We start from the raw sequence: 13,751 nt of genomic DNA on the forward strand, positions 1-13,751 counted from the left end.
ATGAAAAATTACATATGCATCTAGGTTTCATTTAAATAACATTTATGACAAAACAATCATGCACATATTTAAAAATCAACATATGTCCATTTTTTACTTACTGACTAAATCAACAGTGGCATACAAGGCACACAATTTAAAATCTTGGTGACAATTTCCATGAAGTTATTCAAATACAATTTGACTTCTGACAAGAGGATGTAATTTATAAAACAGAACATGCCTATCAGTGGAACCTAAATTTGCATAATGAGGATACTTTCATTTCTGCAAGCACAGTTTTTGACATCCCAACTTGGAGCGCTGGAAGAATCTGGTGAAAAATGTCAATATACATAAGCAGGAAAATGATTAATAAAATACCCATAACATTTATCTGATTTGAGTAAACAAAATAAATTTTGCTTGCAAAAAGTAATGATTTTGAAAACTATAATAACGTGTTTCCAAAATGTGTAGAAGTCTAGCACTGCCTTTAGCTGCAATCAGCCTTGTAAACTAAGGGAGATGCTCTGAGTTTATCATTAGCTGATAAAAACACTGCTCTGACATTAATGCTATGCATTTTTAAATCAGTGTTTTGATTTGATTCATTGCAGCATTTCATATAAATATACTGAAGTACTACCAGAAGAGTGGAAAGAAAAAAAGCCTTTATCCTTTCTTTAGTTGATAAACTTGAAATTGCTTCTTAACTTGGTCAGATGGATAAGAACATTCATCATTCTTGAACTAGAGAAAAAATAGCTCTTTGCCCTCCTCAATTTTTTTGAGCTGTTATTTCAGGTAAGCACATGCTCAGAGTTTAACTTCAAGAAATTCTGAAATAAATTTGCTTTAATTCAGCATCTCTTACCCACCCTAACATAAAGGATAGTATCACATGACAGTCAAAACCAAGTTACCTTTTTGTTTCAAAGCCAGAACTCAGGCACACTGATACAAATCTATTTCAGGTTTGCTTAAGAAAACCTGGACTGTCAAAAGACAGCAGAAGAATAACATTGTTAAAAAAAAAATTAAAATTATACTGGAAATGTGGCTTTCCTTGAAACACATTACTAATAGGATCATCTAGAATTAAAACCAAAGAGACTTGTTTTTCATTAATCTTGCTGCTCATTTATAGCTTCCTAATTCTCTAAATGATGAAATTATGCCTGGCTTCCTTTTGTTTCTTCTGAGCATTACTTTAAGGTCTCTCTGATATTACTATTGAACTGTAAATATTCTGAGGGGAGCTGCTTCAAAAGCAGCTTTTTCACTTAAAAAACCATAAAAATTGTATGTAAAATATATGTACAGACTCTGTGGCAGAGAAACATTTTTGCTGATCTTCATTGCTATAAAATTTAGAACACACAGTATAGTAAGAACACACAATAAGAACAGAAGAATAAAGAAAAAATTAAATGCAAAACAAATCAAGGAGGCAAATCTCAGTGCAAAGTACTCATTTAATTCTAAATCACACTTGTTTGTATTCAAATTAAAGAACTAGATAATGGCTTTGAAAACAAATTCATCATAGGCTTTATTTAGGCTGATACTTCTCACACACACAAACCATTTTTTAAAGTGAAAGAAGGGCAAGTCACCCTTATTTATTTGAGAACCCCAGTCTGACAAATAAGTACTTTTAACAGCTGATTGATAAATATGGCTATAAACCTGGCACTTTTGCAATTAAATAACAATCTAAATATAAATAATACTTTTTATTTCAAAACACATTGAAAATATTGCCTGGTATAGTTCCAAGCAGAACTGGAAGATGACTGTCACTGCCAACTATAAAAATCTTGATGCAGAGAAAATAAAAAGAAAAATTATACAATTTCTGTCAAATACTGTGAAACTAAAATAATAAATAAAATCATGGAACAAGACCACTGGCAGTATATCGAAGCAAATTGTAATTGCTTCTTAGCTGTTCTTATCATTACAATTTTGAGATAAGTAGGTATTTTATAAACATTTACAGCTAAGAAACTTCACCATTTCTCTTTAAAAATTCCTTTTTATTATCAGTGTAGATTAATAGGAAAGAAAGAAGCAGCTTGCTATTCAAACAGCTGAAAGGGGGAAAAATTTGGTTGTTTCAACATTGCTTTTGCATCTTTAATTTCTTTCAATGCTTTGTACATCGTGAATATGTCAGCTGAGCAGACATCTCATTTTCAATTGCTAACATTCCAGGTACAATAGGAACAAACACAGTGGCTTGATGCCTGAGAGCATTTGTGTGGTTGGGATGGAGCTTGCTGCAACCTGCTGGGATGCCTGCACATCCAAGGTGAATGGGACTGGCTAAAGCTGAGCTCTTCAATCCTCTCCCTCTCTGGGGCAGTACACGTTCATCCTGTGTTCATCATACAAACTCCTTCTAAAAATAAATACACTGATTTTGGTTGTATGTGTTTAGAAATTGCTATGAAATACTATGAAACACAGATTTTTAAAATTACTATATGACTCAGATATGAATATTTTTGGTTCTGAATTTTCTCAATATGGAATGATCACAAATGGAGCTCTGTAGCAGCAGGTCACCTGCAAAAACAAAATCCCACCAACCTCCCCCCATCCCCAGTTTTTAACAAGGAGCACCCTCACTCCCACAGCTTACTCCACACTCAGAAGTGGAATCAGACATAAATGCATATTGCTTTTTCTGCAACAGAAAAAAATTTCAAATATGTTGGCATATGTCTCAGAGATATTCACATTTGGGAAGGCTGGGAAAGACCTACAGATTTTTCACTAAAAAAGAAGTTCACAAACATTTTAAAATACACTCTTGTCACATGGCAGCTGGTAAACTCAGAGGAATAGGAGGGGACAGGCGTGTTCCAGAACACAAACCTTCTTCAAAACCAAGAGAGAGAATAGACTCTGTGCTTGGACTGGAAGGAAATCAGTGTTCCCTCTAATCCCTTACTGAGAGCCTATTCTCTTAGAAAACCCACAAATACAAAACTGAGGCAAAATTTGGTTGCTTATTAAAACTGGACAGCTGAGGCAGAGAATGTACCTCAGATTCTTGGGAATTATTCAAAAATTGCTGTTCCAGAAGAGTGGGGGTGGAACTCTTCAAGAAATAGCTAATAGATACTTGAAGGCAAATCTGAAATAGTGCTTGTTACCAAAGGATGAGAGCAAATGAATTATAACAAAAATAACTAGATATTGAGATTAGTATACCCATATAACTACTATTTTATTAAATATAGCTGAACATTAAGATTTTCAGTCCCATAGTTTGGATTTTTGCTGCTTTGAGTAATTGTTGCTGCTATTGTTTAAACATTCATAGAAATACTAAGGCAAACATTTCTGTTTCCAATTGTGGTTTTTGTTATGTTCATAGACTTCTTACTAAATGCTTAAAATGGCATCTCTTCATAACACTAATAAGTGATTCTGCTTCAAGCATTCATTGTCCTACCAGCTGAAAGGGTTACCAATGGTAAGTCCTCAATGTCCTGAGTGAACTGAAGTACATTTTAATATAATTTCTGATTTGAATAGTTTTATAGTTTTCTGTACTTGTGCCTTGAAATAAACAACAGCCCCCCTCCCTCCCCCCTCAAGTGCATGCATGCCACTGCTTTTTATTAAGACAATCAATGTTAAGTGTAGTATTTGACACTGGAGAGTATTTATAAAAATTCAGGGATGGAGTCATCTATAAAGCCATTTTCATTGGTGACAGCAATTTTGTTCATGCATTAGGAATGTTATAGTGTTAAAAAAAAAAAAAAAAGATAGTCCTCTTGATTTAAATCCTATATTATTGGACCATGTTTGGCTGCCCTGAAGAGAAGTGCTGGGTGGTGGGAAGGAAAGCAGTGCAGAGCAGGGAGAAGAGATTATGGAACCAGGGGGATGTCCCTCTCTATTCCCTCCCCAGCCCCATCTTCCACAAGCTGCTCACAGGAGCTGTGTGCTGCCCCTGGCGAGCCCCTGGCCAGGGGATGACCCATGGGTCCCCCCCTCCCTGGGTACTTCAGACACCATGCCTGGGAGTGCCTCACCACACTCAGAAATATCTCCTACACCCATGTGCTTACATTTCAAGGGTATTGGAGCACTACCTCCACTCACACAGGTTTCAGTTTTTAATGTGGAAGCCAAATGCACACATTTTGGAGGTAAATTATGCAGAAAAATACTTTACATTTCTGCTGAGGCAAATGGTTTTTAAGTAGGTCTCATAATTACTTCGGGTGGAGAATGTGCTTTTTCTCTTTGGTCTGTTCACTTGCAGTTCATATGAGGAAGGATTATATTACTATCATTACACAAATACTTAAATGGGTCCATTGATTTGTTTAGAAATGAGATATCAATGACAGTTAATTATTCAATAACTGATCATTAATTTTGGGCTAATGATCAGAGAACCCTAGGTCCTTCTAATTTTGCTTGGCTCAAAGGAGTAAATGAAATCTGTTTGTTAAAAGCATACAGCAGACTACTAAGCATTCATTTTCATTCTGCTACAGTAAAGTAGTGTTTTAAACAGATTCATGAAATGTTTTAATACTACTCAAGCAAACCTATCAATAGAAGGAAAGTTAAACACACAGTCAAGGGGATTATTATCTAGCTGTCTATATCTTTCATCTAATCTGACACCTTTCCATGTGTTTTTTTGGTGGAAAACAATTTTTTGCTTACTTAAATGGACTGGTTTTAATTAATCCTTCCCTCTTTTCTTTGCATTTTAAGCTATCCTAAAGATCAAGGACTGTTCATACCTACTGGGCTATAGCAGAACCGGATGATATTCAAAAAGCATTGCTTATATAATGAGAGTATCACCAGTTCTTACATTTTTAATTCAAGTTCATTCTAAGTGTGTTTTCCAATACCTCTGTCATTACCCTAACAATTAATAAGCAACACAATATTTTTTCTCACTTTGTCTGCATGGGATTGAGTTCTAAAATTTCCAAAGAAGAAATTAGAGAGGAATTAAGGCTACAAAATAGAGCTAATGTCAAGCTGAAACTCTTTTCATTAACTCAACGCTCACTTCTGCCAAGGTCTGCAGCACATATTTGATTCTGTAACATCAGTGTGCTGAGATCATTCCAATATAATAATAGAGCACACTTAAAATGAGCAATTGAAAGCTTGCAGTCTTAGCCCTGGATTTATTTGCTTTTCTTGGCTAAATGGACAAAAAGTAGCCTGGGTGGAGATCTGGTTTCCGTTCGCTTCAGCAGAGTTAATGTCGTGTTTGGCAAGTGCAAGGAGAAATCAGGGAGCTGAAGTGTGTTGCAAGAAGCTGCACAGTGTCAATTTTGCATGGGCCAGAGGCTTATTCAGAATGTTTTAGTAATTAAAGTTCCTGTGAAACATAATATGCAAGTCAGTTTTCAAGAAATAGTGTGACAGACGATAAACTTCTCTATCATGTGCAATATGTATTTTGAGAAATGTATAAAACTTATTTGAATAACAGAAGGACTGTGATAATTCCCATGTGCAAAACCAGAGCTGGAGCAAGCCCATAGGAGATGTACAAGTGTCTGTCCTTCATGGTGGAAAAGAGACTGAAAAATAGTCTCATTAATGGGGAGACACTGTTCTAGTAAAAAATCCCACTGTAGTTCACAATTGCAGCTGTGTCACTTCAGTGTGAGTGTTACTTGTGTGATCACCAGAGGTCAGTGTCACCACAGGCTGCAGCACAGAGAGGGAGGGAGATGCTGCCTAGAAAGATGAAAACAAGCTTGCCTGATCCCTCCAGAGCTTGCCTGTGCTCTAACACCAAATATAACAAATTCACAAACCTTTTTCTTCTTTGTGAGACGGAGGGTAGATGAGTAGGGAGAGTACTGAGGAGAGAAAAAGATAAGGGGAATAAAGAATTGGGGAGCAGTAAGGAAATGGGAGCAGGAATACAATAAACTTGGCCGGCTGCTTTGTGACCATAAAAAATATTGCATTCAGATTCTCAAGCAGACAAGTCCCACCTGCGTTAAGGCATGTACCTAGCAATATAAATTATTGCCAGCTTCAAATGCTGAGAAATTATGAGGCTGGCTCACAGTGCTTAAATAATTAAAAAGTACTGTTTTCTTTTCCTTTGTCCACAGACTTGGGCTGGTTCTTCTTTTTGCCGTATTCTCAAGCTTTGCTCCACTAACATAATACCTGAGAAAGCGTGTATGTGTGAGTCTGTATGCATGCAATTTTAATGACATACCAAATCTTCAGGTTGTCTAGTTTGCCTCCAGGGGTTGCAGTTTAAGAAAAATACAGGATGAGGAATAAAACTGTGAGAGCTAGGGAGACTGCTGCCTCAGTTGCTCACCGTGCTTTAACAAATGCTCCTATAGCTGTGGCCTTTGTTTTTGGGTCAGAGGTGATGGATGGAGGTGTGTGAGCTATTGCTGCTCCCTCACCTTGGTGTGACACCAGACCCTGACTCAGTGAGGGTATCAGCTGTGCCTCCTCTACCCTTATGTACCACATCCTGCACATGTGTGGGGCTGGGAGTGGGCATGCAGACACAGCAAAAGCTGTGCTAGGGAGCGATCATTCAAGAGCAGGAGGGAGAGTAGGAAGACTCACTTATTTTTCTTGGGCCACTTTGAGGTGTGTGAACAAGTTTAACAAAATGTACTTTCTACTGTTTTGTTCCTACTGGTATTTTTTGAAGTTAATCTCATACCAGTGCTAAAGCAGGTTGCAGCAATTTTAATACTGGTACAGAGAAATCCTGGAGTTAGATGCCCTGTATTTTGTGGGATTTTTTTTGACAATGGCAGAATTTTCAATTAGGAAACGAGATTTTCTCCTGCTGGAGTATAATTTATCTGTTGAGCATTTGCAGTCCACCAAAACTCTTGTGTTTGCCATGCTGGGGTTCAAACATCAATCCCGCCACGGTTTAGAAGCAGTGGTGTAACTTCCATGAAAGAAACAAGTTTGTTTCCAAGCTCCCTCTGTATAACATTGTGTTTCAAAATGAATACCTTCTTTATGTGATTGTATTAATGGTCAAATTTGTAAAAGGAACTACTTTAAAATATCACCTGTGGAGAATCATTTCTTGAGTAACCTGAGGTATTTTTTACAATCAAAGAATACAGACAATCTCTCATATGGAAGGCATTTACCTGCTATCAGGAAGAACTTCAGTATTTATCCAACCATATCAGCTGCTCTCAATTCACTTCAGGGTAAAGTCCTCTTCAATACTACTCCAGAAAAATGATACTACTTATCAAAAAGAATTATCTAGATAATGTCATGACAGATACATGACAAAATTGCTTTCTCTGCACAAGTCTTAGGGCAAAGCAAATACAAATTGAGCCTCTTTCCCACGGCAAAATGCAAGCTGATTTTTGCGTAACCCAACAAAAGAAAAGTGGGACAGTTCTCCAAACTGAGCTTGAAACTAGCACAGGGTAAAAGTTCTAATGCTGGCAGTCCTTAATGGAGACTCCATATTACTAAAATTTAGAAATACCAGATATTTTGGAATATTTGTTCTAATACACCTTCATGTGATGAAGAGTTGGGATTTGAATGATGTTTACTTGGTTTCAGCAAAGTGTTGTGACCTCTCTCAGCAACTTCTACAATCTACCATGAGCATGCTGTCACAGGTTGCAGTGCAAAGGGCTGAACAAGTGTACACTCCTATTTACAGTCTCACTATCTGAGATCCATCATCAGGCTAAACAATCCATGGCAGCAGAATCCTAACAAGTTCACATAGCTGCACTGAATTAAAGACCCAATTTTAAAATAATAACAGGAAAAAATGACATAAAAATAAAAGGCAAAAATGGAGTAAATTTGTGTATTTTAAACAGTTTGTTTTCCTCTAAGCATTTCTGGTACTTTACCACACATTTTCTTGTAATAATCATTCTCTTTTCTCCCCCTCCCAAAATATACTTTAACTTTCCAAAATGCAGACATATCTCATATCAAGGTGAGCCTTGAAAAAAGTTGACACATCTGGGAAGACATTTCCTTAAAAATTTAACATAGCAAAAGTTCTTTGACCTCTAAAATCATGATCTCTTCTATAATTCTTTTTATAGGTTAGTCTGGTCTGAAAGTATTAACTCAGAAACACTTTCCAGCCATATTTAATGGTGGTTAGTGAACAACACACTAATTGTAAAGTAATAATAAAAACAACAATAATAGCCATGTCAGTATGGGAGCTGGTAGAGATGAGTACATTTAATAAGTCCGATAGAAAGCATGAAATTTAATTAATGCTCTTTGGCAAACTTCCTAGTTGTGTCAAGACATGGCAGAAGCCCACTTATGGATTAACACTATGAGAGCTGCTTCCTCTCAGTAATAGGCAGCTGAAAAACTTTCTGTGCCACTTAAGCTGCAGACCACTCACACCATTTCTGTACTTTCTGCACCTCACAGGAGCAACAAGACACTACGATGCTGCTGGTAGCAGATGCAATGAAAATTTTCCCCAGAGGATGAACGTGTGTAAAAAAAGAGATGTGTTGCAAAAATATTCACCTCTCTTGCAAGCTTGGGATAACAACACATTGCACCCTGTAATGATCTCTGAATGCTGAGGCATGCTTTCAGCTCTTTGGAGAGAAAAAGGCAGCAGTGAAGGCAGTAGCTATGCAAGAAAATCCCGTGTTGTATCCACCAATGTTTACAGGTGCCTGAGTTTGTCTGGGATGTATGAACTGTGAAAGAAGGCAGGCAGGATATTCATATTGTTTAGCTGCAGGGACTTAATACACACATTCAGAACTGCAAATTTCCTTCAGTTTCCATATTTCAGTGAAGAGAAATAGGTTCTGGAAGGGACTGAGCTTAGGTGATCTACTTCTGCATCTGGCTGAATAGAAAGGATGGGAATGCTCCTAACTCAGGTACTTAATTATCCTACCCTTCACAAGTTAGACATCCAAGTGAGCTGCCTGAAGCTATTGCTCAGGCCATCTCAAATGTGCCCTCCTGCTGAATGCTCAGGCTGATGCCTGCCAGGGTTGGCTGCCAGTGCTGTAGAGGAGGAGCTATATCTGAGGAAGAGGTAATGAAACAATCCAGAGGTTTTTAAGGTTCCACATGACATGTGGTGAAGCAGGACGTCTGGAGAACTTTAAAGTCCCTGATGGTATACAGTGTAACAAAGCCAAGGAGAAAACTGCTGGGTGAAATTAGGTGATTAACAGAGAAAAGAAAAAAAACCAACCTATTTTCATAAGGAAATAGTTTGGCAAGATTTTGTTAATGTGTCCAAGGTTAAAAAATGAGGTTGGCTTTGGGTTTTTTCTTGCTGTTAAGTGATGCACATCCAGAGTGCCAAAGAAGGATGCAGAAAAAGACTGGAGAGTTCTGTGTTACTGAAACCTCAGTTTCACATATATCTGCCAGCTCCTGCTCTGAGACACTCATTTCTACCCCATCTAAACTGCAGAGCTATGCAGTGCATCCTGAGCTACTTCCTCACATCTTGGTCTTCCTCTCCTGGGATAGAGATAGTGGTCACAGCCTTACCCACAGAGGCAGGGCAAGGTGTTTTTAAGGGAACAATGCAATTGGGAAGCAGAGAGCTGAGGCACTTTCTGCTGGGACCTATTGACAGTTGGACAGCCTCTGGAAAAATTGAAAGGCCTAGTTCCTGCAAAGTTGGGATTTCTCTAACTACATATTTTGTTATAACCACTGGACAATTAACTGTGACTACATCTTGACAATTTAGTCTGTTCTGTAACTGCATGCTTATTTCTGCTGCCTGGTATGACTCCTAAAATGTATGTAAAATATATGTATGTATGTACACCAAAATGCCTGGTATATATACTAAAAATCTCCAGGTGCCCCAGTTGATAAATTTGATAAGTTTGTTCTAGGCATGCAGCTGATAGCATTGTGGGCTGAAGCTGCAGCAGTGCCTGTGATGCTACATGGAGAGACAAGTTCTGCATTTATTCACACAAGGCCCCACACTACAGCTCTCATAGGAAGGCAGATAAAGCACTTGTAGTTTGGATTCTTCTTGTCTTTTCTGAGGTCCTGTTCTCAGGAACCTGGGGCTGTCATAGGTAGTTTGGGAAAGTACCTAAAAACAGTACAATTTCATACCATTTGAGGCTGTGTTCTACATATTTCAAATTAAAAATTACTAAGCTTGTTTTTTACTTCAGAGCAAGATACTGTAATATATACGGCGTACATTCATACACATGTACATTCATACACCTTTACTTTTAAAAGACCACCAGGGAGACTTGCTGGCAATTTTCTATAGAGAAGGAAGTGGAAATGGATGTGGACTGCTAATACCAGAATATTACCTACCATCTGGATAGGCTTAACACATGATAAACTGTGAGGTTTGGACATAGATTTGTGGTGCTTGAGGAGATTGCTTAAAAGCCTGTCTACATTGTACTGGACTGACTCTCATCCTGTGGAGCCTTACTCTGTTTCTTTTTATAAGGTGAACACAGAATAACAACTGAGAGATATAGAAGCCTCAAATTTAGAATCATAAACTAGAAATAAGAGTGTGTTTAGAGCTTTTCTACTCATTTTATTTTTTTAAAGTTCACCTCTTGGTACGCAATTACAGAGCTCTACATTCATGGATTATGAAACCAAAGAGAAAAACTGTATTCAACCATTTTTCTACCTGCCATTTAACGAGGACCAAAAGGCTTTTATACTCTTTGGTTTAGCTCCAAATCTCAGCTTCTCTAGGAGCTACACAATTTATTAAAAATTTCTAGACTTGTTTCAATATGTTTTTCTGATGTGGAATATATTAAATATGTTAACACCTTGTTTGGGACTTAATTACTGTCACTGATAGAAAGTGTAACTTGCAACTACAACTTATGACTTCTGTAGGCTGTTATAGTTATGATGTCCAGCGGGGTGTAAAAAACCCAGATTTTATACGGCCCAGTAGTATTTTTTGTAAGACAGATTGATACAGTTGAGAAAAAACTGAGATTTAGTGCTTTTGTACCTAAGAGCTCACCTATCTTTTACAAATGAAATTAGTTAGATGTAAAAAATCATACTTTTCCCTGATAATGTTGCCTGACATAGGAACCATACAGGCACAATTTGTTGGGGTCAGTTATTGCAAGGGTAAGTTATAAAGCACTACTGCCTTCTGATGGCTTTTCTCCAGCCTGGGAAAAGCAGAACAGAGTGACAGAGGTTCTGTGATGCACAGTGTTAATGTACAGCTACAGGAGGGTGAGTTTTATGCTCCCTCTTGTCCCCTTCTCTCCCCCTGACCTCTTGCTGTGTTTTGTTCCTATAAGGTGTTGCTCACACGTGGGTTATCAGGAGACTGATTCAGCTGGCATTGTCTTTTTTTATCTACCTCTGCTACAGTTTCCTAACCACCCTCAAAATTGTGATCACTTTGGCTTCAAATCATGCACTTCTGGAGGGGTCTCAAAGGGTCATCTAGACAAAATCTCTGCTAGAGATCAGACAAAAGTGAACTTACATAGGCCCAACATAGCTAGTCAATTAGAAATCTTCATTGAGAAACCCTCAGCTTTTATAGGCATCCTCTTTGTGACAGTTAACTGTACTATATTTTGGAAAGTTCTTTCAAACACCTATTCTAAGTCTTTTCCTCTGAACCAATACAAATATTTCACAGCAGGGCATTAAAAAGTGACCTCAGAGGGCCTGGCTAGGAAAACATAATTTCTGTGAGAATTCCCTGTTTTACAATTTCAAGAAAAGCTCAGACTTTTAAATCTATGCAAGATACACCATATTGAATTTATTGTTGTTTTGCTTTCTTAATCAAAATTTTGTGAGGTACCAAGTCAAACGCCTTACAGTATTTGTGTGAACATTATTACCTTTATCAACCAATCTAAGACATTTGCTTAATCGTGCCTATTCCTTTCCAGCAGAAAACTCCAAACTTAATCCTTCCCCTGCCAAACCCCTCCTCTAGCTTATTTGAAATACCTCTTTTTTTAGAAAAATGGGAGGGAATGAATCTTGTTTTGCGAAAGGGGGAAAAAACAAAGCTGTTGCTTCCTGCTTTCTCCTTACCTCTTCTCACTGCCTACAAGAAAACTAGCTGGCTAAGTTGTTACGTGTTCATATAATTAAAGTGAAGCCATTTTGGAAATAATTCCAATTTACGATGAAAAAGTGACATATTAGCTCGCAAATGATGTGTTTCAAAATTAGAGGTGTGCATAGGTTAAGTTTAAGTTGATTGTTAAACATAAAATATGTCAATTAAAAAAACCAACAACCCTACTAACTACTGTCATTTTCAGAACAAGTGAATGAGAACAAGTAATGAATTGAAATTAACTTGTTTCTCAGTAATCACAGTCTATCTAATTTCTTATGTCTTAAACATCTGTTACTTACACATCAAAGGAAGGATGGTTGCATTGAAAGAAACTGGACAGTGTAGCTAGCTACTGGGGAGCCTTCCTTACCAAACAAAATATCCTACTACACCCAGAGGAAAAAGGAACCTGAGCTATTTTTAGCTAGATACATTTCAGCCATATATGTTATGGCTATGCTTCCACAGAGATTCCCTGCTGAATCATATGCTTTGGGATAAGAGGGCAACGAAAATTAAAGTGATTATTCATAACAGTTGTTTCCATTACATTCATTATAAACTCAGTTTCACTATCTTTTCTCCCCAGGTCCTTTAACTGAAATCTGGCTGAAGTGAAGCCTAAGTTCAGTGCAATGTAATTTAATGGAAGGTTTAGCTAGGAAGAGGTAATGAACACCTGTATCAAAAGTAGTGGTTACCATAAAATGATACGTGTGTTAAATATTTACCAGATCGCGGTATTATTTTCTGCTCAAAGTTTACGGAACTACTTAGTGTCCCAGGCTTGATGATGTGATAACCCTTGGTAAATATTGATTTTTAAATGGTGACCACTGTACAAATTTATACTTGCTAATGGAGGTCCACAAAGCAAACAGTACTAATTGAGCAAAAGCAAGGCACTTCTTCAGCTCGTATGTTTGACTTGACATATTGTGCCAGACACAATGCAGCTCCCATGTGTTTCCCACCAAAACGAGGGATGTTCGCCATGCCTCTGGGCAACACAGAGATGTAAAGGTAAAGAATAAAATATACAGAAATTTTTCCTTGTGTAATATACACCTTTGTAGAAGCCAAATGAGCCAACTGTTCTCAGAACACTCATCATTCTACCTTCTCTTAACACATACTTTTGCTTCCTCACAATTCCTTTCGTATTTTTTAGCCTTTAAATCTTAGTGTTTTCAAACTCTTCGGCAAAGCAGAGTCATTGCTAGTAATTCTAATGGCAAAGCTTTTCCTCAAACCATGATTCTAAGGATCTGTCTTGTCTTTCCTCATTGCAAAGACTCATTCTTAAGAGGAACTGAAGAGTCACTCTGCATCACAGGGCTAGACTTTTGGGCTGCAGAAAGTAAGGTGTTAAGACTTAGAGAACACAGATCTCAGTGACATGGGCCGGGATCTGAAGGGGCTTCATTGCCACTGCACAATGGCTTTGGAGCAACATTGGAAAGACCATGTAGAGACTTGTACTCTACCAATCTGTACTTGTACTTAGTTATCCGGCATTTTATGCAGAGCAGGAAATAATTCACTGTGCAAGTGATGTAGAGTTACTTACTGGGTGCAAATGCTTTGACCATGTTCCAAAAATACTTAACATACTGCAGGCTGCACACTACAAGATTCTTCATTTTAAATGCATAGAATTGAA

At 37.6% G+C, this 13,751-nt stretch overlaps 1 protein-coding gene across 1 annotated transcript in view; it reads right to left on the reverse strand.

Annotated features, from left to right (window-relative positions):
- Positions 1-2,009: 2,009 nt before the first annotated feature.
- Positions 2,010-13,751, reverse strand: part of LOC130253370 (WW domain-binding protein 11-like) — a 32,890-nt gene continuing 21,148 nt past the window's right edge. The window contains exon 4 of the mRNA XM_056491890.1: positions 2,010-2,386. Coding sequence (XP_056347865.1) covers positions 2,372-2,386 — 15 coding nt within the window. The 3' untranslated portion in view covers positions 2,010-2,371. The remainder of the gene's footprint in view (positions 2,387-13,751) is intronic.

Source organism: Oenanthe melanoleuca, chromosome 1 (genome assembly GCF_029582105.1).
Source record: "Oenanthe melanoleuca isolate GR-GAL-2019-014 chromosome 1, OMel1.0, whole genome shotgun sequence".
Lineage (NCBI taxonomy): Eukaryota > Metazoa > Chordata > Aves > Passeriformes > Muscicapidae > Oenanthe > Oenanthe melanoleuca.